The sequence below is a fragment of the Mus musculus genome, chromosome 5 (genome assembly GCF_000001635.26).
Source record: "Mus musculus strain C57BL/6J chromosome 5, GRCm38.p6 C57BL/6J".
Taxonomy (NCBI): Eukaryota; Metazoa; Chordata; class Mammalia; order Rodentia; family Muridae; genus Mus; species Mus musculus.
Window position 1 is genome coordinate 20,608,141 of NC_000071.6, and position 27,704 is coordinate 20,635,844.

The 27,704-nt window shown below is 41.6% G+C and overlaps 1 protein-coding gene across 18 annotated transcripts in view; it reads left to right on the forward strand.

Annotated features, from left to right (window-relative positions):
- The window catches only part of Magi2 (membrane associated guanylate kinase, WW and PDZ domain containing 2), a 1,485,406-nt gene that overhangs the window by 1,388,754 nt on the left and 68,948 nt on the right, over positions 1-27,704 (forward strand). For all 18 annotated transcript variants that reach the window (XM_006535743.4, XM_006535748.4, XM_006535745.4 and 15 more), the window contains 2 exons: positions 1,124-1,319; positions 2,905-3,048. In XM_006535743.4, coding sequence (XP_006535806.1) covers positions 1,124-1,319; positions 2,905-3,048 — 340 coding nt within the window. The remainder of the gene's footprint in view (positions 1-1,123; positions 1,320-2,904; positions 3,049-27,704) is intronic.

A 27,704-nucleotide genomic window follows, 5' to 3' on the forward strand; every position in this document is an offset into this window, starting at 1 on the left:
CTCCAGGTTCACGGACTGATGTTTTCCTCTGGCTGCTAAAGGCACACACACACACACACACCCCACACACACACACACACACACACACACACACACACACACCACACATATAAAATAAGGATAAATAAACTTTCTTGCCGAGCAGTGGTGGTGCATGCCTGTAATCCCAGCACTTGGGAGGCAGAGGCCTGTAATCCCGGCACTTGGGAGGCAGAGGCAGGAGGATTTCTGAGTTCGAGGCCAGCCTGGTCTACAGAGTAAGTTCCAGGACAGCCAGAGCTACACAGAGAAACCCTGTCTCAAAAAAAAACAAAAAAACAAAACAAAAACAAAACAAAAAAACCTTTCTTAAAACTAGCCATTAATAATATGTTTATAAACTATTTGGTGATCATTTCAGTTATGCTTATATGACGTCATAATGACATTCCAAAATGTGTGTGTGTGTGTGTGTGTGTGTGTGTGTGTGTGTGAGAGAGAGAGAGAGAGAGAGAGAGAAAGGAGGGGGGAAGGGAGAGAGACAGAGAGGGAAAGAGACAGAGAGAGAAGCAGTGGGCATAGCAGGAAGAGAGCAGAAGAAAGGGGGAGAGATAAGACATATTTTAATTCCTTAGATTTGTAATGATTGAGAATTTTAATTATGTGTACATGAGTGTGTCTCTGTGTGGGTACGTACACCTGAGCACAGTACCTGTGAAGTGCAAGAATGTCAAGTTCCCTGGAGTGTTTGTGAGCCACCTGACATGGGTGCTGGGAACTGAACTTGAGCCCTCTACAGGAGCAGTGCATGCTGTTAACTACTAAGGCAGCCCTCCCTCTAACCCACTGAGTGTGCAGTTTTTAAATAACCAAAGTGGGATAATAATATCCAGGAGACCTTTTCCACAAGATTCCAGTGAAAACATCACTTTTGTGTCGATTTCTTAACAAGCCAAATAAAAGTATATAACATATTTGTTAACAATATTTAATGCCATTTCTTTAATCTTCTTTAGTCCTAAATATGTAACAAGACCACTCAAGGATTTGGGTCCCCACAGCTGTGGTGGCTAGACTATGCTTAGTTGTTCTAATCTCCTCAGAGCACCGAAATACCAAAGCAACCCCTTTTCCCTTCATCCAGTTACAGGTCAGAAGTTAAAGCGAGGCAAGATGTGAAGCCAGACATCCGGCAGCCTCCCTTCACAGACTACAGGCAGCCCCCGCTGGACTACAGGCAGCCCCCGGGAGGAGACTACTCACAGCCCCCACCCTTGGACTACAGGCAGCACTCTCCAGACACCAGGCAGTACCCTCTGTCAGACTACAGGCAGCCACAGGTACCTCTGCTGAAGATCATGGGGTCACCACCAAGACTTTCTGATACACAAGGAACATCACAGAAGGGAGGCAGAACTGGCATCCTGCTGGGGCAGAGCCAGAGCTCCGCTACTAGTATTGATATCAGGGTCACACCTGTACCTCCAAAACTTCAAGGCATGAATAAATCTTTTCCAGAATAAAGCAGAACAATTCATCACGAACCCATCAGGAGTGAGTGGGCAGTCACGATGAACTAATCCTTGGTGATAATTAACCAGCTAACGCCAAGAGCATACACAGCCTTGTCAACTGTCATTTGTAAGCTCCCGCTAGACCGCTACCACCCCCACCGCCACCCCAAGTGATACTGCTAATGCAGAAAATCTTACATTTTCCAGCCATTGGGATTTTTTTCAGACCCATAGTTTCTAAGGCCTCCTGCCCCCCACCTCTGTGACAAAAAGTCATGCCTCTATGCAGAGGACAAAGCCAAGGGTGGCTTTACAATCTACCCAGCAGCCACTGCAATTGCTAAAAGTCCCTGTGCACACAAGGAAGGGCTCAGCTGTTTTCATGATTGGTTGTGTTGGACATACCTCCTGAGACTCCCTTAACCTGTCTGAATTCCATTTCCTCAAGGCTGAGTCTCCCTTACAGGTCAAGGTAAATGGTCAACCTCTATGAACGGTATCAGGACCAGAGCTCAATGTCTAAAAGCGGTCATTACTTGGTGACCAAATAATAAGTACAAGAATAGGAATTAAGGGTGTTGGTGAGATGGCTCAGCAGGTAAGGGCACTCACTGCTCTTCCAAAGGTCCTGAGTTCAAATCCCAGCAACCACATGGTGGCTCAAAACCACCCATAATGAGATCTGATGCCCTCTTCTGGTGTGTCTGAAGTCAGCCACAGTGAATTTATGTATAATAATAAATAAATCTTTTTTAAAAAAAGAATAGGAATTAAGGATGATTTCCTTTCTATCAAATTATACTGTGTCCCATTATTAAATTAAGGGGAACGTTATCCCCAAAGAGTTTAAGTAGATTGATAGTGAGGAAGTCTTGCGCACACTACCTTTTCAGGGAGAGAAAAACTGATTCCGTATCTCCTGACTTGATGTACAGCAGTCTGTACAATGAAAGATAGAGTCAGAGCCTGGACAACTAAAAGATATAGTCAGAACCTGTACAACTGAAAGATACAGTCAGAACACCATTCAAGTTCACTCTTTAGCTCAGAGAAGTGTAATTTACACTTCCAGAGATGCATCACTGATTGACAGACTTATTTGTGGTACTAACAGTAATGAATGAGAAAATTCAGGAGAGATGACGTCATTCAGATCCATTTGCAGTAAGTGCAAGATGATCAAGAGAGCTGATGTGGGCTGTACGGCTTGTTTTAGCAGAGTTAAGTGTTCTGACCTACTTGAGCCTTTGGAGCTATGCCTTGCTTATTCAGTACTTGTAAAATCAGGAGGCATTTCAGCACCTTGTCATTTGAACACTTTAGTTATGGGGGGAGGGGACAGGAAATATGACCATCAAGGTCCCTCCAATGCTAAACTACTCCATGTCCCATTTTCTCCCCATCCCCAAAGGATTTTGATTATTTCACTGTGGACATGGAGAAAGGAGCCAAAGGATTTGGATTCAGCATTCGTGGAGGAAGGGAATACAAGATGGATCTGTATGTGTTGAGATTGGCAGAGGATGGGCCAGCCATAAGGAACGGCAGGATGAGGGTAAGATGATGCCTCAGGAGCACCTTGATCGCCATTGTGGTGTTAGGAAGATGCTAAGGCGTGCTCTCAGACAAGCACCTTTCTTTTCTACAAGCTGATATTTAAAGATTTGGTCAAACACTTATAAAGAATATTACAGTAGCCAGCTGGATGGTACATGCCTGTAGTGCCAGCATGAGGAGGCTGAGACAGGAGGATGTTGAATTCAATCAAGGCCATAGTAACTTTGAGGGCACCCTGGGCAATATAGTATGACTCATACTCTCAAAAACACCAGAGAGACAAAAGGCTCTGATTATAAATATCCACTGATTGATAAACCTCAACATACTGGTATTTTTCTCAAGAGAAAATAAAAGAAAAAGCACAGAAGAAGAAATAATTTGAAGTGAAGACGAGCTCTATTACTCTTCTACGGTTCAGTGATTTCATTTCCGTGGAGGTTGAATTGTTCAAGATTTATTTTCCCTTTTATGTTCCTCCCTTCCACATACATTAATCAAATGGCCTTATGTCTCTCAGAAATGTTTCCTTTTCATTGACTGGCCTTTGGGCTTTGATATTGGACAGCCGGACACAATAGGAGAAAGGGGATTTGGCTTCTAGCACATAAGTTGTCTTTAAAAATTGAAGCAATTAGACACTTTCAATTTGGCTCAAGTTGAGGAAGGTTGTTTAATGGAACAGTCACTCTCGGGTAAGTGATTGATGGAGTAATTCATTCTACATCAACAGGTGCAAGACAAAACAAGAGCTTATAACCTCAACCACAAGTGGCACCAGCAACCACATAATAAAATTCTTGTTGTACATCTAGAATTCATCCTTATCATCCATCCTTGCTTTTTAAGTTCATATAGATAAAAAAAAACTCTGTGACATGGAGATTCTAAAATCCGGGGTCCTTGTACTGAGCCTTGCCAACCAATTGCCCTGGGGAAATGTACCTGCTACTTAAACCTACTACCAAGTCCAGCTTCTATCATTCTCTTTCCAGTGTCAGAGACCAATGCAAAAGCAGGCAGAGTACAAGTCACGTCTCCCTCCTCCTCCTTTGATAACTGGGAGATAGTGGAGGTGGAATTTTACCCCAGACAGGACACGCTCCAGATAAAGATAGTCCCTGACATGATCCAATACTACCCTGTTCCCTGCCAGAGGTATCAGTGGGAGAGGTCTCCACAAGGCTTCTTGCCCTCTACTTTCCCTCCAAACCTGAAAGGTAAATTATTTTTTTAAAGAATTGTTTTTATTTATTTATGGCGAAAACATGTGCACGCCACAGAATGCATATGAAGGTCAGAGGACAGTTTGTGGGAGCTGGCGCTCTCCTTCCACTATACGTGGCGTGAGGGTTGAAGTTGGTGGGCAGGCTTGTCAGTAAGTACCTTTACCCACTGAGCCACAGGCCCAGGCCAGAACTGCATTCAGCTCACGAGTGATTAAATAAAATGAAATTCGTCTTCGCAATGCCAAGTGAAGTCAGCATAGTTCAGAGATCATGAATGAAATGACCAGAGCCTTCCTAGATAAGGAGAAGCGCCCACCCCCCACACCCCCCTATCCTTACTTCCTCCCCATGATTTTAGCGGTTGCCACATTTTTAACCACGTCTAAGTGACTCACCACTGGGTACATACAGTACTCCGAAGTCATAGAAACCTAAAGAGAGAGCAAACATTTTTAGAGCCTCAACCCTAGCAGTGTCTAGCAGTGGTTCTCGGCACAGGCTATGTTAGTTAGTCTCAGAATTTGACCATTAAGGGCACAGCTGTGCTTGATCACAGCACCTATGTCATAATTCACCGATATATTTAAAGTACTTCAACAGGGACCAGGCTTGATCGATAGTTGCATGACTTACAGTTAGATTATTTTAAATTAATGCATTAACTGGATAATATATAGGTTTTTGGATAGGAAAATCAATAATAAAGTTACTCAGGGACCCTTTTCTCGGTTTATTACAAGGTTTCACTTGGATATTATTGGTGTCCAGGTGCATACGAAACTTAAATATCTGTGCCAACAAGGCTTTACAAGGCCTCGTCAACCTCCCATGAATTATGACTTGGTTTATAATTTCTAAGACTCCTGAGACAACCAGGTGAGCTAGACATTCATGAACTACCACCAGAAAAATAGCTCAAAAAGAAAAGCTAGTCATGAAGTTCTCCCCAGCCTTTGGATTACTATAACACATTGCTACCATGTTAACATGATTTTGTCACCTCAATTTCAATGTTTAACATTTCTACACACACATGCACACACAATCAAATTCATTTGGTAGATACTATGCATGTCTCCCATTTTTATTATCAAGAACATCCAAAAGAAAAACTCCTGTTAATTGTCTAATAGTAGCTAAGATTTAGCTTGACAAAATAAAATTGTTCAAATCCAGATTCCTACTAAGGAGCTGGGTGATTCTGTAACATGAACTAGGTGCTGTGCCCTAGGTAATGTGAACTAGGTGCTGTGCCCTAGGTAACGTGAACTAGGTGCAGTGCCCTAGGTTTGAGGGGTGGATGGTATGAATTTTAGATAGTTTATTGTACCCGATTTGAACGTCTGCTTTTGAGACTCCTATTCCTGGTCATTTGTGTAGGTCTGCTTATAGGCACATGATCATTTTTGAGTGGAGACACAGGAAAACCCAGGAGAAATGCTAACACAAAGTGAGGATATCACCTACTGAGGATCCTGGGACACTGTGGTACCCATCTTTGATTTTTAGGTTGTTTCCGGTCACCCTAGTGTCACCTAGACAAATAATGATCTTCATGGAACAGTTGAAGAGTGGCAGGTGAACGAAGTCGGAAGGCAGTCTGCTGCAGCACCTGCTCGTCCTGGCGACCTGCAGCCATGAGAGTTGTTTTGGCAGACAGCTTTAGCAAATTAGACTATTAGAAAAATTAGCTCTAACATAGTTGGGAAGGATAAAATCTTCATAACTAATGAGTAAGTCTCTGGAACAAAGTTCTTAGAAATATAACCTCATTAAAAATTGAAACTAAGTAGAAAACCACGGGCAAAGAAAAACGAGCACACAAAATAGCTTTCTGGTGAAGCTCGGTGAAGCAGAGAGTGTAAGAAATTTCGAGATAAATGTGAGACATTTGGCGGGAGGGAATGAGCACTTAATAAAGATCTGGGAGCACACTGAGAAAGAATCTGAAAGGAGAAGAAGATGGTTCTGTGGAAGGTAGAAAGGGGTAGGGGGTGGGTACGTGCTAACGTGCAGGCTTTGTGTCCACAAACACGGGGAAGAAGACAAAATGCTTCCGGCTGTCATAGGAGTAAAATGCATTCCATGTCTCCCTGAGATGGATTTTCTGGGACAAAAAGAACATCCTTTATAACTTCACTGATAGCCATGTTCCATTTGCATATGCCTACTAACATTTCACACTAAAGTCTGCCTAGAGTGAGCTTCAGAGTGGCCCAAAACCTCAGGTGGTTGCACAGGGTACAAGAACGACCCATCTTACCCAGGTTTCTTGTTTTCTTAACCAAAAGAATAATTCACTGATTTAAACTTCTTTTAAATTTGTTGATTTTCTTCCTGGTCCAGACACATCTAACTTAAGGTTACAGAATATGTATTTAAACACAGCATCTTCTATTTTATATTTTGTTGCTATTAAACACAGAACCACTTGTGAGACTATTTCTAACATATGTGGCAGAAATAAATACTAATGAGCTTTCATCTCAGCTTTATAAAAAAGAACACCCAGAACATCACCAACCCCTCATGGCTCCATCCCCTCCTACCCTCCCACAGAGACGGAAAGAGCCACCACCCTAAATAAAGAAGTGCTTGACATTCCATCTGGGGTTTCCATGTATGCGGATTTCATTGTGCACACTTTGCGAACTTTATATAAGTGACTCATGGTGCTCATATCCCTCCCTGTGGTTCCTTTTTTTATACACTATGTTCACGGGACTCATCCAAGTTGGTGGATTTATTTTTACTGCTATGAACTTGCCATTGGATCAACATCCTACAGTCTCTGTCATTGTCTGTTTTCCTGTCCTATGGGCTTTTGAAACTTCCTCTGTCAGTGGATCTTGGTTATAACTAAGACAGTTCTTGGACATCCACCAACTCCATATGTGCAAGACTTTCTCCAGACTACGGAATTGCTGGACAGATACATATGTACTTAGCTAAGAGCCCACACACACACAATATCCCGGCGACCATGTCAAGTTATACATACAACAACCAATGTTGACATGTCTTCATACTTGCAGAACATGTGTTTCCACCTTCGAAATGTTCCCTCTAGTAAACAGAAATGACACAGGTTTGCATGTCTGTGTGTGCACGCACAGGAGCATGAGCACCGCTGTGGGCGTGCAGGTGGAAGCTGGGGGTCTACAGTGTTTATTTCTGCTGCTCTCCATCTGCTTTCCCTTTCATTTCGGAATATTTCATTACATTTCACCTTTCGTGTGTGAATAAACTAGTGCCACAGCATGCACATGGGGCTGAGAAGACAGCTGGGGAGGGGTGCGGGTGGGGGTGGGAGTCTCTTCTTTCCTTTCACTGTATGTGTCCTGAGGATTGAACCCAGGTCCTCAGGCTTGGTGGCCATCATGTTTGCTCTCTGAGATATCTAACAGGCCCTCCCCACATTATTATTATTATTATTATTATTATTATTATTATTATTTTATTATTATTATTATATCATTATTTTGAGACAGGGTCTCTCTCCTGGTTGAGGCAGACGCCTTGCTTCCACATGAGGTTCATTCTCTTTTCTTATGGTTTTTGAGCCTGGGCATCCCTTCTTAAAAACATATCTTCTTTTTTCATTTACTGTTAAATATTTGCCCTCTCATAGTATGGTGAAAAATCTCTTATTCCAGTTTATGCATTGTAGTTCTCTGTTATCCTGATATGTTTTTGATAAAGAAAATTCTTGATTTTAATAACTCCATAACTCTTTTTTCCATAGTCACCCTTTCTGAATATTGCTTAAGAAATAATTTCCTTACACAGCATCTCTCTCTCTCTCTCTCTCTCTCTCTCTCTCCCCTCTCTCTCAAAAAGAAAGAGTAAGAGAGAGCACTTGTATGTGACACACACACAGGGGGAGGGGGAGAGAGGGGGTATATATATGTGCACATATGTGGATGCCGTCTCATGCATGCAGCAGCCAGAGAAGGACCCTGGGCACCTCCTCTATCACTCTCTGATTTACCCCCTTGACACAGGGTCTCACTGGTTCTGGACATGCTGTAGTCTTAGCCAGGCTGCTGGCCAGCAGCTCAGCTACTCCCCCACCTCTGCACACCAGTGCTGGGGTACAGGGGGTGCAGCTAGGGGTGCAGCTGCTTTTCATAGGTGCTGGGGTACCAGAACTCTGAGCTTAGATCCCCATGATTCCCCAACAAGAGCTCTGAACCACTGAGCCCCGCCTCAAGCCCTGCAACACAGCATCCTAAATGTTGACTGCACTTCTAAGCGGCTTGCAAGTCTACATTTTAAACATTTAAACAGTACCAGGAGATAGAAATCCTTTCTACTTTTCTTATGTATAACTTTATGTCGCAGTATCATTTTATCACTTTCTTTTCTCCCTACAAGGATAACCTTATAATTAAATAAAATAAGTTTTATTTAATAAATGCATAATGCAATCGTCAGTGTATTTTTAAAGATCTTAGATGCTTTAGAAGATTCTTAAGACTTTGGAAATGATTTCTCGGGCCAAAGGAAGAGGCTAAGTTGCACAGGTCCGTTTTTCTGCATTAATGACAGCATGCTTGTCTTCCGAGAAGTGATGCATTTCTCAAATACACGAGCCGACTTTCAGGAGTATTCTTAGGTTCTCCATATCAATTTTGGAGTTTTCTTTTTAAGTGTCTCAAAGAGTTAATAAGAAAGAAAAGAGGGAGCTAGTGACGGAGAACGAGTCAGAGGTGACACTTGAATAGGTGTCCAAAGATTCTCCAAAATGTGTTCATAAAACTCCATCTTATGCTTAATGTTTTACAAAGTGTGAAACTTACGTCTTTGTTAAATGGAATAGAATAAAGAGGGTTTATTTATAGCCTTACTACTTAACAAGACCCCGTCTCAGAAATTGAGAGGTAGGCCTGTAGTTCAGTGGCAGAGGGTTCACCTACAGTGTAAAAGGCCCCAGGTTGGGTCCGCAGTACTGCTTTTAGTCAGGGAAACCAGTTGACTACATTTATGTAGGTCTATTTCTAAAACAGCTCATCTCTGATGATTTCAGGTCTGTCCCTTTTTGCAATAGCACATTTCCGATTGCTGTATAGTTAGTCTTCTAACTGGGCACTTCCGCTGGAAACAGGACTTTTAAGTTAGCCTGGGGCCCTCCTGCCTCTACCTCCCACCTTACCATAGGAGTCCTGGGATTGCAGAAGTGATGTGTGCCTCTGCATTTGCCTTCTTACCTCGGTTTTGGTGGGTGGAACATAGGTCATCAGTCCTGGAGCTAGCAATTTTATGCATCCCCCTAGCCTGAGATTATTTTTTTATACATTGCTCAATTACATCATAAAAATTACTAGACCCTCACTATTTTGATAAATAACATTTAGATTCTCTATGTAATAAGCACATAGTTGCTGAGATCTGTATGTCTCTGTGTGTGTGTGTGTGTGTGTGTGTGTGTGTGTGTGTGTGTGTGCGTGCGCGCGCGCGTGTAGCTTCCTCCTCTTTTCTTTGGATTCCTGCACAAAGCTGAACAGAAGTGATGGAGGCAGGCTCCCCTGATCTTGGTAGGAGTGCTCCTGACAGTGTCTATTAGTCCTGGTGTTTAATGGCTTCTCACAGCCTTCGACTGTGCTTTATCAGGCCTGCCTCCTTCTGCTCCTTTGCCTCCTTTGCCAGGAGTCGATGTTGAATTTTAGCTACTTTTTCTATTTCCATAAAAGGTATAGCATGATTTTTTTTCTCCAGTGGTGTATTAATATGGTAGTTGGATGCAGGTGCCTGCAGAAAACATTTATGTTCTTCTTTTGACTGTCGTTTATTCTCTCAATCCCTCTAGTGTGCCAGTCATACCAGAGGTCTTTCCATCTTCCTTCATTCTTGTCAAGTGATCGGCTCACACAGTCATCCTCTTGCTCATTTGCTTTTATGTGTGATGTTTCTTTTCACCCCACCCATTCACCTTGGCTTAACCCTGTAGTTCTTTTTCTTGCTCAGAGGTTGGATGTTTGTATCAGTCATGCTGAGGATTTTCTGCTCTAAGGATGAGGTTTTGTTATGTAGTATGTTCATTTTATTTTTTAATTTTTTTATTAGATATTTTCTTCATTTACATTTCAAATGCTATCCTGAAAGCTCCCTATACCCTCCCCCCACACACACCCTGCTCACCTACCCACTCACTCCACTTCTTGGCCCTGGCTTTCCCCTGTACTGGGGCATATGATCTTTGCAAGACCAAGGGGCCTGTCTTCCCACTGATGGCCGACTAGGCCATCTTCTGCTACATATGCAGCTAGAGACACGAGCTCTGGGGGTACTGGTTAGTTCATATTGTTGTTCCACCTATAGGGTTGCAGACACCTTTAGCTCCTTGGGTACTTTCTCTAGCTCCTTCATTGGGGGCCCTGTGTTCCATCTATAGATGACTGTGAGCATCCACTTCTGTATTTGCCAGGCACTGGCCTAGTCTCACAAGAGACAGCTATATCAAGGTCCTTTCAGCAAAATCTTGCTGGCATATGCAATAGTGTCTGCGTTTGGTGGCTGATTATAGGATGGATCCCCAAGTGGGGCAGTCTCTGGATGGTCCATCCTGTAATATGTTCATTATTTTATGTTGTAGCCTAGAATGTATTCCGATTTCTAACATGATCCAGGCCCTAACTCACACTCAAATTTGGGGGCTTTCTTTATTTCCAATAATAATGTATAAATTTAAGTCTGTGGTTCTGACATGAAGCATAGTCGCTGTTTAACATTTAGATATACATACTAAAATTCTCATTGTGATTATCACTCTACTATGATCACTTTACTCATGCAGTATTTAGAAGCATTTTTGATGGGGGGGGATTGGATTGTCCTGGTGAAGTTTATATATTCTTGATTATCCTTCAAACCTCTTGCAGCTCACTCCCTTCCTGTTGAGTTCCCATTTTTGTATAATCCTGGAATTAGAGAAAAGAGTACCAGGCACCTATAGAGGATAAGGCCGTGCCGTGCTGTGTCCACTGAGTGAAGCTTCACCATTGTCCTATCTGACCATTCTACACTGGGACTTTCATCTACTATGCTTAGAAAATAAATGCAAAACTGGGTTCTAAAGATATCTATCCTGTAAAATTCCCTTTGAGGGGTAGCTGATTTTCACTTGTGTGTTTCAGGGTCAAGATATCTATTTAGTTTTCTAGATCAATTAAATGTGCTATGTAATGAGTTCCAGGGTTACTTGTGCACCTCGTGGCTGTGGCAAAATGCCTGGAAAAGGACACTTAAGAAAGGAAGGGTTTCAGCCGGGCATGGTAGCACATGCCTTTAGTTCCAGCACTCGGGAGGCAGAGGCAGGCAGATTTCTGAGTTCGAGGCCAGCCTGGTCTACAAAGTGAGTTCCAGGACAGCCAGGGCTATACAGAGAAACTCTGTCTCAAAAAAAAAAAAAAAAAAAGGAAGGAAGGAAGAGTTTCTTTTACCTACAGTTCCAGGGTACAGTCCATCCTACTGGGGAAATAAGCCATGGTAGGAGGAGAGATGGACACGTTGGTCAGGAAGCAGAGACAGATAGATGCATGCTCTTCAGCTTACACTCTCCGTTATACAGCTCAGACCCTTGCCCACAGTATGTGCTACCCACATTTAGAGTAGGTCTTTTACCTCAATTAACCCAATATAGAAACTCCCTCATAACGTGCCCATTTGTCTCTATGGTCACATGATGCCACCAAGTCGACAGTTAGGATTAACTGTCACATCTGCCAAATCTTACAGTGCTTTCTGCTTTGAGGTCTGTCTTGTTTCATGTGAGAAAACTATACTTTTCTTCAATTCTTTTCTTTTATGTTTTCAGCCTTTCTGTGTCTTCATATTAGATACGCTTATCAAAAAGTCCAAGTTTTAGATTTCTAACTAACCTATCTCTCCCCAAGACCTCTCCCAAGACCACAATGATCAATGTACACTAATTTATGTGCTAATACCATTTATTTAATTCAGTCACTTCATCCTGTCCCTTTTTCTAGGTTCTAAAAATATTTATCCTGTAAAATTCCCTTTAAGGAAGGATACGTCTTCTTATCACATTCTTCAGTGGACTTTTTGGGGGTTGTCTTTTGGGTTTATTTTTTAGGCTTTTGGTTTTGTTTTGTTTTATTGGTTTGGGGGGGGGGTTGTTTTGTTTTGTTTTGTCTTCCTTTGGACAGTCTTCTGGGGTCCTAGCTCACATGCATGTCTCCTATTAGACTTCACACTTGAGTCCCTAAGTGTGCGGGCTATCACTGTTGCCAAGACACCAAAATGGAAAGTCGAGTCTTCAGGGAACAAGCAGGTGTCTCCTGGGTTAAAGCTGCTCAGATCTGTTCTGAAAACAAAAAGACTTCCAGAATGAAAGCCAGCATTCCCCAAGCTAACAGCTGGCTGAGGCATTTGTTTGCTTTCCAGCACCCCACCCCGTCTTTCACTAGTTTTTGGCATGACAAGACTCTCGCTGGCTGCCCAGAAGTAATAAGGCGGCTCAGAGTTATCAGATTGCTAGAAACAAAAGTTAGAGAGCATTTACTTCTAATATCTGAATCCCCTTGCAACCTTAGAGTAGGCAGCTGGCACACACCCATCTTGAATGCCATGCAGAAGCCCTGAAGACCATCCCCATGTGACTCCATGCTTGGTCCATAATACACTCCCTCTCCTTCCTCTGCCCCTCCAGTCCCCAGTAGCATTGTCTCCTGCTCACAAAGCCACTAAAGTATCTTTGCCACTACTACATTTATGTCTAAGAACTCTGCTGCCCAGGGATAGGCACTGGGGGTCCCACACGGCAGGTCCTGGGCAGAAAGAAGCTGCTGCTGGGCTTTTTGCTCTCTACATGGCAGCAGCACTGGGGAACACAGTCCACACAGGGTAGAGATCAGCCATGTGTGCTGTGTGAGTGAAGCTTAGAGCCTTTAAACCAGGCCAACTGTTGGTGGGTGGAAGCCCTGGCTTCCTTGGTCAAAGTCTTTGATTTTTTAAACCACAGGTTTGTGTTATGTTTTGTTAAGAATTAACTGGGCTAGAAAACAAATTTCATTTAAAAAACTATGCAGGCCAAACAAAAGACAACCTGAGAAGCGAAGTCAGCTTGTGTTTGTCATTTGCTTTAAACAAGTGCCAGAGCAAGGGGAACACAGGACAGCTGTGGGAAGTGTGGGGCAAGTAGCTTCTACAGGAAGTGTGGGCCCTGATATGCTTTCAGAACAATACACTAAGGGGAAAAGCTGGAATGGTTTTACAAATGTGTCTGCTGGGAAAATATGTATAATTGTGGGTATGTATATCTTGCCACTGAATGAGGAATTTTAAAGATGGTGGCTTTCACAGACAGGAAGCTTACTCTGGTGGCCTGAAATACTTAGCACCTGTCAAGATCCATCATATCTAAGAAGTACCAGCTTTTAGAGAAGAGGTACTTAGTAGCAAACAGATTTCTAGAGACCACTCAGAGGAACTCTTCCCAGTCTTCCCCAACATCCAGAGTATGTCTAGGACATAGATATTCAGTCCTGCCTAGCTAGGGACTTTGCCTACATGGGAAGAGAAGCTATTTTGATTGGCCTGACAAACAGCCTTGACATAATCTGCCATTAGGTTCAGTGGTAAAACTGACACCTCCTGGCAACAATAGACTCTCACACACCCAGAATCTTCTAGTGGTAAAGACCTGGGTAGCAGCAGTGAAATAGAGACCCAGAAAAGTTCTAATTGCAATCTCCAGTGCTCCTGAGTGTTCAGGCACACATACACACACCCTTGGACATGTTACTTTGTCAAGGACTCAGAGCTACAATAACCTCCACCCCATGTCCTTCCTCTGGGCAGCTTTGAGTGTCCAGAAACACTGCAAGAAGATGAGAGAGGCAGGAGGAAAGCTCCCAGCCCAGCAGGATGAGTCAAGACAACACAGAATTCAAATTCTTCAACAGAATCCATGGTCCATTTTCTCCATATTTTCTCTTGTTTTTTCCTGATATACTTCTATGAAACTACTCATTTCTTTAAGCAGGCACACAGAAAGTATCTTTTAAGTAAGTGGGCTGATGGGATAACCAGAGCTTAGCAGAAGATTTCAACTCTGCAGGGCTAAGCCCCTCCAGGTCAGCGCAGATCAATGAGCTGAGGGTAAGGAAACAAAAGCCTGAGGGAAGAGAGACAAGTACTTCAGAGGGAATAAGGCAGCTGACTGGAGAAATGAAGCAACTGATGGGCTCAGGGGGATCACTTAGGAGATGTGGGATAGACACCAGGTACAGGGTCTCATCAGCTATGGGTGCCAAGACCCGGTAAACCCAGCAAGATCATTTTCAATCCATGCCTGCTCTTCCTGTCCTCACGACCCAGTCATCCTGACTCTGGTGGCCCTAGGGCCTTACTTGGGGCCTCCTTCAGAGAGTCTGTGAATGAGGGATTTCTCCTTTGTCATCTGGGACTGCTCATGCCGTTTATGCACGAGAAGAAATACCTCTGGCAGACAAATCTATTCCCCTTCCCTTCTCATCATGCGACCTGTGAGCATTGTGTGTTAAATGAGTTGCATGAGTTACTTTGAGGGCTGAGGGCTGAGGAGAGGAGAGCAGCAGGGAATAGAAGCAGCTGGCATTACACTACACTGTTGGTTATTCGGGCTCATTATCCACGCGGGGAGGGCTCCATTCTGCTGCTCTGTTTCTTCTATCAGGTGCCCAACCTTGAGCCATTTCAAAAGCAGCTTCCCATGGGGGCTAGTTAAAGGTTTGGTAAGGAATCAAAGGGTTAGCATTAGGGCTGCATCTTGGTGTGGAAAGACAGAGAGGAAATTGAATAAATTAGAAGTGAAGAGAGTCTTCCCATTTTAATTATTCCTAGGATTAGGTGCCTACAGAAAGGAAGGAAGAAGCAAAGCAATGCGTGAGCTGAAAACACGTTCCTCTTGCCTCTTCAGTGAGAAGAGACTTGTGGGTGTAGTTTCCCCTTTCATACCAAGCCATCATCTCTGCCTGAGAGTAAATTGAAGGCTCTGTCCCTGTTTCTGTCCCCAGAGCAGTGTTTGAGCGAGTTAGCCATCTGCTCCCGTCTCTGTCTCTGTCTCTGTCTCTGTCTCTGTCTCTGTCTCTGTCTCTGTCTCTGTCTCCTGCACACCCAGAGCTCTTCTCATGATCACTCAGTTTAGCCAGATCACCTGCACTGCTTTTTAAGTCACAAAATAGATGTCCCTTGGTCCTAGAACAAACATGATTTAGTTTGTACAGCGTAGCACTTCAGAAGACACTGAGAAAAGGGTACTTTTTATTTAATGTTTAGTAAAAATTGGTAGCTGGCATTGCCTTTATCATGTGCAACATAATATTTTACATATTCATGCCTTGAGTGGTGAGTAAATCTAGATAACATTACCTTGCAGAGCAGACAGCTAGCTATGTGAGAATTCTCATCACCCGCTCTTGCATTGTTTTTAAGAATATTGTCATTAGTTAAAGGAATGTACTGAATGCATTCCTCCAGTCATTCAACTGCACATCTCTGCATCATCTATATCTTCTGTATCCTCTTCTTCCCCTCCCCAAGCCTCTTGTTACTGCCATTCCTACCCTCTGCTTTTAGATGACTTTTTTAGATTCCATAAGAAATGAAGAAAAGAAACAGGGGCAGAGCTTCTTTAATTTGTCTCAGGCCTTGCTCATTTCTTCTTTGTTGCTGTGCCTCAGGAGTGTTGCTCTTGCTGACAGCCACCACCCTCAGACTCAGTCCTCTTCTGTCCCTGCAGCTGGGTCCTCCTGTTCTCTGTTGTATTGGAGTGGCACTCCAGGATGAAAAGGTCATTCCTCCATCAGACTTCCGAATGGCTCAACTTGACGGGATGCATGATTTCCAATAAGCTCTTCTTTATATTGGATCCATCACCACTGTTTGACCCAGTATCACACAGCACAGGCTTACAACTGTTTGATTGGTCAGGCTTGGAGATGCAGGGGGATTGGCTCATATTCATCCTTAACTACCTAACCTGCAGTTCTAACTGCCAGTTGGATGCTCAACACACTATCTTCCATTTCAAACCAACCATCAGCTCTTGTTATATATGTCAGGGTCCTGTATCTTTGTGCAATTATCTGCCGAAAGGATGCATTTCTCACAGTTTTGGGGTTACTGTAAGCAACTTTAGCCTCTTGCAAAAGAGAGAGAGGGAGAGAGAGAGAGAGAGAGAGAGAGAGAGAGAGAGAGAGAGAGATTCTTCAATGTATTTATGTTACCCTTGATTCTGTTTAAAACCTGGAGAAAATGAAAGCTCTGAGATAGAAGTTACGATCAGATGTAAGTAAGCAAAATGAATTGAATAGATTTTGGTCATTTCCAAGTATGGTTCCTTAGTTCCAGAGAGGGCCATGAGAAACTGAGATGCATGCCCTGTGTTAAAGTGAACTGGGGACGCTCTTCTGAGCCAACGCATTCAATTAGCTGTAACCTCAGTGATGTGTTCAGTCTAGAACAGGAGTTGGCCTGAAGCAAACCGAGTCATCTTGCTTCAGCCAGTGTCTTTCTGGGAGTGGACATACATTTAGGAAACCTGGGTGAGATCCCAATTCATGTTTTCATTCCATCACCTCTGCCACAGGACACACCCTCATCCTTGTAATCCTGAACTATCCCTGTAGCCAAATGGATCCTATCTGCCTCTAATTTCTCCCATCCATGCTTCAGATATAACTGCCAAAATTGTATTTGTAAGTCACAGGAGTATTGAGTTGCCTGCTTCCCCAAAAGGCTTTAGCATCCTGCTTTCACCTGAAGCCTGAGATCCAGATATGCTCCCAAGTTTGGTAGGGAGGAAAGGAGGCAGTGGGTGATGAAGGGAAGGATGCTGGTCTCTGTTGACCTGAGTGACAACATCACAGCCTCCTGGAGGGAATTCTCAGCCGTTCTCAGCCACACCTCCACATTTTCCTCCTCTCGGTGAGCTCAGTGATGTGGCTGAGCTTCATAGACATTGCATAATTCATCACAGAGAATGTATAATAATCTGTTCTCTCTATATTTTACTACAGCATTTTCCTCTCACCCAATTATTGATTTATTTATCCACTTTCCTGTTGAAGACAGCATAGTGGCTTCTAATCTTTTACTATTAAAAATGTCCTAACTAGGGACTTGCTTCAAAAAGTCTCCTGATCCATGCAGGCAAGATTTTCTCTAAGGTGCATCTCAGGAACTTAAATTGATGTGGCTGAGTGACTTCAAAATAGTGATGTAATGCCAGACACTTTCTAAATACTTCACCTGAGACATGCATTTCTACACCCAATGTGTGAGTCCCTGTTGCTCTCTATCTGGTCAACAGTTGGTATAAAATCGATATTAAATCTATATCACTCTAGTGGATTTGAAACAGATATATTACTATGACTTTAATTTTCTTCCTGATTAATAATCAACAGCTCTTCATATTTGAGTCATTTTCCTAGTAATATATATTTCAATGTCTCTTATCTACTTTTAGTTGTTATTTTAGTGTTTCCTTATTTGTCTTTATACTTTTTTAGAAATTAGATTTTCATTATATGCTTGAAATATCTTTTCCAAGTTTATGGTCTTCTAAAGTTTCTTTTAGCCGGGCGTGGTGGTGCACACCTTTAATCCCAGCACTTGGGAGGCAGAGGCAGGCAGATTTCTGAGTTCAAGGCCAGCTTGGTCTACAGAGTGAGTTCCAGGACAGCCAGGGCTATACAGAGAAACCCTGTCTCGAAAAACCAAAAAAAAAAAAAAAAAAAAAAGAAATACCTATGTGATAGTTTACTTTTCTGCATCCTGCCAATCAAATGAAACTTCCAATGGATTTTCTTTGCTTTTTCAAAGACCAGTGTGAGCTAAGATGGCACTAAATACAAGCATAGAGTTCTTTTCAGAATCATGCAAGTGTGAAAGAGAAATATTTCACTTCGTAGCATAGACATAGTCACATGTAATTTTCTCTGCTTTCTGTTCTGAGCAATTGAGCATGTATTTATTCATTTTGTTACCAGAGGAAACATTTCTAAAAAATGCAGATAAACACTGCAAATCACTGTGGCTCGGAAAGTAGGCTAAGTGTTAAATGCCTGGATTTGGGCAGATGGTAGCTTGGTTACCCAGAACTGAGTGACCTCAAGCTCCTTGTCACAGCATAGAGCTCACTGTTCATCTACCTTGCAGAGGTTTTGAACTAATTAAAGGTGGTGATGGATAACACTAAAATACTACCTCATGCATCCTAAGTCATTAGTCAATTAAAGAGGGTGATGGCTTATAAGAAAAAGAAGAAAAAAGAAAACTAATGATTGGCTATGATGAAATGACACAATCCTTGGCAGGATCAACATTGTAAAAATGACTATCTTGCCAAAAGCAATCTACAGATTCAATGCAATCCCCATCAAAATTCCAACTCAATTCTTCAACGAATTAGAAAGAGCAATCTGCAAATTCATCTGGAATAACAAAAAACCTAGGATAGCAAAAACTCTTCTCAAGGATAAAAGAACCTCTGGTGGAATCATCATGCAAGACCTAAAGCTTTACTACAGGGCAATTGTGATAAAAACTGCATGGTACTGGTATAGTGACAGACAAGTAGACCAATGGAATAGAATTGAAGACCCAGAAATGAACCCACACACGTATGGTCACTTGATCTTCGACAAGGGAGCTAAAACCATCCAGTGGAAGAAAGACAGCATTTTCAACAAATGGTGCTGGCACAACTGGTAGTTATCATGTAGAAGAATGTGAATTGATCCATTCCTATCTCCTTGTACTAAGGTCAAATCTAAGTGGATCAAGGAACTCCACATAAAACCAGAGACACTGAAACTTATAGAGGAGAAAGTAGGGAAAAGCCTCGAAGATATGAGCACAGGGGAAAAATTCCTGAATAGAACAGAAATGGCTTGTGCTGTAAGATCAAGAATTGACAAATGGAACCTCATGAAATACAAAGCTTCTGCAAGGCAAAAGACACCGTCAATAAGACAAAAAGGCCACCAACAGATTGGGAAAGGATCTTTACCTATCCTAAATTAGATAAGGGACTAATATCCAATATATATAAAGAACTCAAGAAGGTGGATTCCAGAAAATCAAATAACCCCATTAAAAAATGGGGCTCAGAGCTAAACAAAGAATTCTCACCTGAGGAATATCGAATGGCTGAGAAGCACCTGAAAAAATGTTCAGCATCCTTAATCATCAAAGAAATGCAAATCAAAACAACCCTGAGATTCCACCTCACACCAGTCAGAATGGCTAAGATCAAAAATTCAGGTGACAGCAGATGCTGGCGAGGATGTGGAGAAAGAGGAACACTCCTTCATTGTTGGTGGGATTGCAAGCTTGTACTACCACTCTGGAAATCAGTCTGGCCGTTCCTCAGAAAATTGGACATAGTACTACCGGAGGATCCAGCAATACTTCTCCTGGGCATATATCCAGAAGATGTCCCAACGGGTAAGAAGGACACATGCTCCACTATGTTCATAGCAGCCTTATTTATAATAGCCAGAAGCTGGAAAGAACCCAGATGCCCCTCAACAGAGGAATGGATACAAAAAATGTGGTACATTTACACAATGGAGTACTACTCAGCTATTAAAAAGAATGAATTTATGAAATTCCTAGGCAAATGGATGGACCTGGAGAGCATCATCCTGAGTGAGGTAACCCAATCACAAAAGAACTTAAATGATATGTACTCACTGATAAGTGGATATTAGCCCAGAAACTTAGTATACCCGAGATATAAGAGACAATTTGTAAAACACATGAAACTGAAGAAGAACAAAGACCAAAGTGTGGACACTTTGCCCCTTCTTAGAATTGGAAACAATCACCCATGGAAGGAGTTACAGAGACAAAGTTTGGAACTGAGACAAAAGGATGGACCATCTAGAGACTGCCATATCCAGGGATCCATCCCATAATTAGTCTCCAAACGATGACACCATTGCATACACTAGCAAGAGTTTGCTGAAAGGACCCTGATATAGCTGTCTCTTGTGAGACTAGGCCGGGGCCTAGCAAACACAGAAGTGGATGCTCACAGTCAGCTATTGGATGGATCACAGGGCCCCCAATGGAGGAGCTAGAGAAAGTATCCAAGGAGCTAAAGAGATCTGCAACCCTGTAGGTGCAACAACATTATGAACTAACCAGTACCCCAGAGCTCTTGACTCTAGCTGCATATGTATCAAAAGATGGCCTAGTAGGCCATCACTGGAAAGAGAGGCCCATTGGACATGCAAACTTTATATGCCCCAGTACAGGGGAACTCCAGGGCCAAAAAGTGGGAATGGGTGGGTAGGGGAGTGGGGGGGAGGGTATGGGGGACTTTTGGGATAGCATTGGAAATGTAATTGAGGAAAATAGGTAATAAAAAAAAAAAGAAATGACACAATCCCAATGCTTTGGAGGTTTATGTCTTCGTAGATCAATAATACAACAGCAAAGCTGAGTATGGGTAAGGGTATACCCATACGTATAGTTTTAAAACCTAAAATGTGACCTGGCAGTTAAATAAGTTCAAGAGAGAATTTGAATTTACTTTCGAAAATTAGACTTTCTATATAGATAGCACTCCAACAACTAAGGTAAATGTTTCTAAAACTTGCAGGACAAGGAGTGTGGCAAGCACCAACTGCAGTTCCGAGTTCTGCTTCCTCCCTCAGGGTACACCAGGCAGGAGGACTGGAATGGAGGGCTGAGTCATCAGAATCTCAGCTGGCAGTTGGGGTGGGGCTGCTTCTCAGAGGGTGTTAGTAGTGTTAACAGCTCTGTTAGACAGTACTCAGTGAAACCATTCTGCTCCCACACACTATTCAGGACAAGCAAGGGTTATATATGAACCTTGGGGAGTGGGAAGGGGTTTTCAGAGTGGATGAAAAGCATTGGCTGGAGCTTAAGGTACTGGGAAGGCCTCATTTGCATAGAGAGGCACTCCAGGCGATTAATGGCCAGACAAGAAAGGAAGTGGAACCAACCCTCCCTCTTCCACTCTAGCATGCCCCTTGATGTCTTTCTTAGTCAGCCATGTTGGTAACTCTCATGGCTATAACCTCTCGGACACTTCTAAATGACATAATCTCCTGTAAACTTCCTGTTCCTCTGGCTCTTACACCTATCTGTCTCTTTTCCACAATGAACTCTGAGCCTAGGATGCAGGACTCATGCTGAACACCTATCACTTGGGACTGTGTACCACATAATCTCTTGTGACTGGCTGTGGTTTTCTGTAGTGGTCTCTGTCTGTTGAAAGATGTCTCTTTAGTGAGGGGTGAGAAACTATATTTATCTGTGGGTATAGAAATAAGTATTTAGAAGATGGTTGGGAATTACATTGGTTTAGGAAAGTGGCAGTTGCCTAATACTTTTGTCTCTGTTGTCACCTTTGCTTTACGAGTCTTGAAAAAAATTCCAGTTTTATCAAGGTATGCCTGACAAAGAATTATATATATCTGAGATTTTCAATATGTTATTTTCTTTTTTTTCAAGATTTATTTATTTATTAATTATATGTAAGTACACTGTAGCTGTCTTCAGACACTCCAGAAGAGGGCGTCAGATCTTGTTACGGATGGTTGTGAGCCACCATGTGGTTGCTGGGATTTGAACTCCGGACCTTTGGAAGAACAGTCGGGTGCTCTTACCCACTGAGCCATCTCACCAGCCCCCTCAATACGTTATTTTCATGTCTGTACATGTCATATATTCATTTGTACAATCTAATGAACATGTCTATCAGCAAGCAAAGTTCCATGGAACCAGTGGATTACATTTAAGGTCCATTAGCAATTTCCTGTGTATAATATGTTGTTTGTCGTAGCTACAGAAGTACACATTAGACCTAGACCATGTAACTTCTGATGACTACCCATGTTCCCCTGTCCTCATTCTCCCACTTGTCTCGGTCCTCAGCCTATGACAACTGCCATTTTATTCATTTTGTTCTCTTGTGTTTCTGGAGTCATACATTTACGGATGTCACTTGCAGTGTTTGTTTTTCTGTATCTGGCATGTTTCACTTAGTGTGAGATCTACTAAGATTCTGGGAGTTTGGTTTTTTGTTTTTGGTGTTTTTGTTTTTGCTTTGTTTTTGTTTTGCTTTCTAAGGAACTACCATACTATTTTCTACAATGGTTGTGCCATGGTACTTACATTTCTACCAACTCTAGGCACAGCTCTCCTTTCTCCACACCTTTGCTAATATTCATTATCGCTCATATTTTCGATAATAGCCATTGAAATAAATGTGAGGTGATAACTAGTTGTATTTAAATTTCCACCTCCCTGATGACTAGAGAAACTGAGCATCATTCCGTGTGTCTATTGCTCATCTGTAAATTTTCTTTGGGGAAATGTCTTTTGAATTCCTCTTCTCTTCATTTTAGTCGGGTTGTTAACATTTGCCGTGTGATTTTTTTTTCCCTTTCCCTGGCTGCCATTTGCTATGCAGAACCTCTTTAGCTTGATATAGCATTGCATTCTTTATTTACCTTTTTTTTTCATATACAAAGGATCATAACAAAATGCAGTGGTTACAAAGCCTATTCCTTGTGTTTCCTTCAGACATTTCCCAGCTTCAAATCCTACATTTAAGTCTTTAATTTATTTTGAGTTGATTTTTTTATATGTGGCATAAAGGTCAAATTCTTTTATATCCATGGCGATACCTGTTTTTTCAAAGTCTATTCATGGCAAATTCTTTGTTCCTATATCAAGATTAGTTAACTATATGTACACAAACTTACCTGGTGAATATATTTTATATATATTTTTTCAGTGTCTGTAAGTGTGCTTTCATATAGGATTATATTGTTTTAATTTGTATAGCCTTATAATAAGGCTTTAAATAAATACATGACATTTCCAGCTTTGTTCTTCATTCTCAAGATTATTTTGTTATCTCAGGTCTTTTGTGGTCCTATACACATTCTAGAGTCAATTTCTAATTCTTCTGCTTTTGTGGAAATTGACATTGGAATTTTCATAGAAATAACATTGACTCTATAGATCTCTTTGAATAGTGTAGACACCTTAACAATATGAATTCTTCCTCTTACCTGAATATATATTTGAAATTATTTATATTTTCTTCAATAACTTTTATCAACGTATTAGGAACTATGAAACACAGATCTTTTAGGTATCTTTCTCTTCATTGGCTTAACATTTTCCTTAATATTTTATTTCTTGGAGCTATTGTAAGTAATGGGTGTTTTTCTTCATATCTTTTCTGTTAGCCAACTATTAGTGTATATGTTCACAGTTATTTTTATATGTTGATTGCCTGCTTTACAACTATACTAAAAGCATTAATTAGTTCTCACAAGTATTTTGGTAGATTCTTTTTGCTAAAAAAGTGCCACATAGTAAAAAAAAAAATATTTCTTTGTAATTTACATAACTTTTTGACATATTTTATTATTTTATAATAAATTCTTTTTACCACATATTTTATTTTATTACTCATTCTTGCCTATTTGGTCTGTGTAGGGCTTCTAACACCATGTTAACAGAGATGATAAGAGAGAGCATCCTGGCAATCTGGCATAGTTGATAAAGTGCCTGCCTACCGTGCATGGTACCATGTAAACCAGGCATGGTGATGTATTCCTGTGATAACAGGTCTCTAGAGGTGGAGGCAGGAAGACCAAGAGTTCAAGCACATCCTCAGCTATGTAGTGTATTCACGGCCAGCCTGGGTTACCTGTGACCCTATCTGAAGAGAGAAAGAGCAAGCATCCTACTATTACTCCTGATCTAGGGGGAAATTTGCCAGCGTTTCATATCTGAGAAGACTTAAGGCCACTGATAGGATGATAGTGAACAATGGAAAAGATATTCTTGAAAATGGGAAGAGAGTCAGGGAAGGTATCAGAAAAAAATAGACTTCAAGTTATTGTAAAAAAAAAAAAAAGATGTATGGATGAATTGTGAACAACCGATTAGGAAGACTCACCAATCATAAATATAAAGGCAACTGATAACAACACACAAATATGTAAGACAAATACTAGCAAAGGCAAAGGAATATAGGTAGATAATCAATAAACGTAAATTTTCCAAGTATCCCCCAGGTGTCCAAGTAAAAATGACTCTTATCCTGAGAAATGTTAAACTAGAAGATAGACGTTTGTGAAAATGTCCAAGAGAGCATGGCCACATCTAGGCTGGTGGCAAAGAAAGCCTTCCAGGCCATCCCAGGCTGACAATGGCAACTGCGTTTAGTTATAGTAAAGGGTCTAACTGAAAAAGGTCCTGCACCAGGGGCTGCTGTTGTTTTATAAAATTTTATGTACATCACCATTATAATAAATGGATCCATGCTTTCTTACAGAAGCAAAGCGCTTCTGAAGCGATGCTTTCTAGTGTGTTGAGGAGATCTTAATTTAAAAGAGGGACCTTATAAGTCTAAGCTTTATTCCTGGGTTAAACTTCTGAAGAGGCCACGGGTATTAGGTGGACCACAATTCAAGATAGACAATAGAAGGCAAAAAAATTTCAACTCTCTGTAGCTCAGCTACTCCCCAAATATTTTACTAAGAAAATGGTAGGATGGTTAATATACGTCCACTCTAATTTATATGACTAATTTCCTTGAAAAAAAAAGCCCTTTTCATTTTCTAAAGATCTCCCATACAGCTGGGGAATAACTTCCAGTAAAACCTTTGTCTGTAAATTGCAATTAAAATGTTTGAGTTAATAATTGGTACTTAATGCATTTAATGCCGTGTAAGTGAAGTGGGAGGAGGAAGGGAAGGCATTGTTCTTAAGCCTGAATTCTGATCACTTTTTACTGACTGTAACCTAAAGATTTTGGAAACCACTTGCATTTGAAAATGAATTTGCACTTGAAAATTGCAATAAATGAACACTATCCAGAACATATAAATATACTTTTTTAAACCTGCATGAATTACAAGAAGTACAAGCCAGACAGAAAGCATGAGAGAAGTGCAGAATGAGAAAAGCTGTAGAAAGGAAACCCCAGTGACTAAAATAATCTTGAAAGATACTTACCATCATGAAAATACAAATTAAGGAATCGACATTGTGATGTCATCTATCAAGCAGGCAAATGCTAAAAATAAACAACTGGCATTTCTAAACAAGGACAGTAACAAGAGGGACAGGGAGCTCTTGTCTGTTAGTCGTGGAGTCTTTGGAGAGAAAATTGGCAACATCCAATAAATTTGGATATATACATTTACCGATAGGTCAAAACTTCACCATTATGTCTCTTCTCTGGTTTTACTCATCTACACCAGGAGACAGTAATCACTGTCACATCGGTCCTCATTGTAAAGACTGAGTGTAGGAGAGAGTGCCTATGGCTATCAGTAGAATATAAAAGTAAGCAGTATGCCATTTGTGGGATACAGAGTTCTACAGTAGCTTACACGGGTAAACTGCATTTTCTACTGGGAGACATTTTAACAACATAATATTAAGTTTTAAAAAGGATGTTAAAGAATCATGTATGTGATGGTGCTTATGTAAACCTGTAAAACAACCCAGCATTGTGTATTACTTCTGGCATACATATGTCACGGAAAGATGTACGTCAGGTGCGGAGGAGGGAGCAGGCCAGGCTTGGCGCCAGCAGCTCAGAAATGTCCGCACCACCAGAGCCCCTCTAGAAGCCCAAGGAAATGAAGAAGAGAGAGGGTTCAGAACATGGGAGAGCAAAACCTTTCATTCATTTAAGCAACTCAATCCTTCCCTCTAGTCTGTGTCAAAGAGGGGGAGTCGGGGTAGCTTCTCGTATGACGCTGCGATATATTTTTAATGGCTTAAAATGTTGAAAAATAATGGACTTGAACTGCTACCCAGCAGGGAAGGGACAGCGGCTGACAGAGCACAGCTGGTAGCAGTTATTGGACAAATTAATCAATTTTATATTTATGCCTCAGTGGCCAGAGACAGTTTAATCAAACCACTTATAATAACAACGTGATGATCTTGAAAAACAAAGGTGATTAGAAAAGGATTTTCCATCAGAAGAAGCATTTTTTTTCTAGAAGGAGCAGCGAAGCTAGGCAATCTTCATTTACATTCTTATTCAGCCCTCTTGGTGACGAGAGACCACATCATAAAATGAGTCTGCAGCATCACCAACATCATTGACAACACAGGACCAGCCCCTAAAAGTATCGATACAGCGGTGAACCCGAGCAGGCCTGGGAGCCTTCCCTCAGACGTATTTAGTCATTACACAAAACTGCAAGAAACACACTGGAAAGGATGATCAGGAATATAGTCTAGGAGAGAACCTGAAATGGCAAACCTTCCGGAACAGGGGGAGCATCCTGAAGGACACCAAAGTGATTCCCAGAGGCTCACGCAGAGTTAAGGATGTCAGCCCAAGGCATATGAAAAAATATGTATTACAAAAAAAGAGGAGTGTAAACAGATGTGCCATGGGTACTTCAAATTAAGTAATCATGCAGAGAGTTAATCCCATCTCCTCACGCCCGCGGCACTTGTTCTGCGTCACTCGTCAATCGGCTCCCTTTCCTTCTCCACATTTAACTGTAAATTCTTCTGTCAGTTCTCTCCCACCACAGATTTGTCTGCTTATTTCAGAGCAAAATGTGATCATGTTTCTAACACATCTCAAAAGAATCTCTGGCATGAGACTATGTTGAATGGGTGTGTTGTTGTAAATTGCCTGTGGTATTCATCTGGGTGGACCACAGCTGCACAGGCTCCAGGATAACCGACTGAATTTTACATGGAGACGAAACTGCAAATGCATGGATCTATCTGGGGGTGTAAGGAAAAAGAGGTTCACAGGGAGGGCTTAGAATTCTTTGAAGCTAGCTGGGATGCCTGAGAGAGTATTAGCGCTTAGCCAATACTCTCTCATATCTCTGGCTTCTGACATCCCCGACTGCAGTCAGCTCTGGCCTCCTCACTTCAAATTGTGTTTCTCCTCTCCACTCAACATCCTTTCATTGGGTGCAGGAGTCAGTTTTCAAAAATGTAAGAGAGGAAGAGACAGACTAATATGTTTGAGTCAAGATCTGTTTGGGAAAGCTCCCTTTGAAAACCATGACTTGCCATGGAATCCTGAGAGCAGCCACCATTGCATCAATCAGACTGCAGAGTGAGAGGGTTTCAAGAGGACATGGCAAAGCTACCATAAGCCAGGGACCTTTTAGGCTCATGATTTACGAAAGCTTTACATTTTCATTTTCAATTAACCTATTGATAGTGATGTCACTTAAATACTCCTAAGGAATATTATCTGCCCATTATTGCCAGAAAACATGCTGCCCAATTTCATAGCTCAGCTGTTCTCATGCATGGATGGACAATCTGAATTAAGTCGAACAGAAACAGATTTTTAGACACTCGGCTACATTCCTAGATGCAAAATTTAAGTAATTAATATGTGACTTTAAGTAGTAAAAAGAAA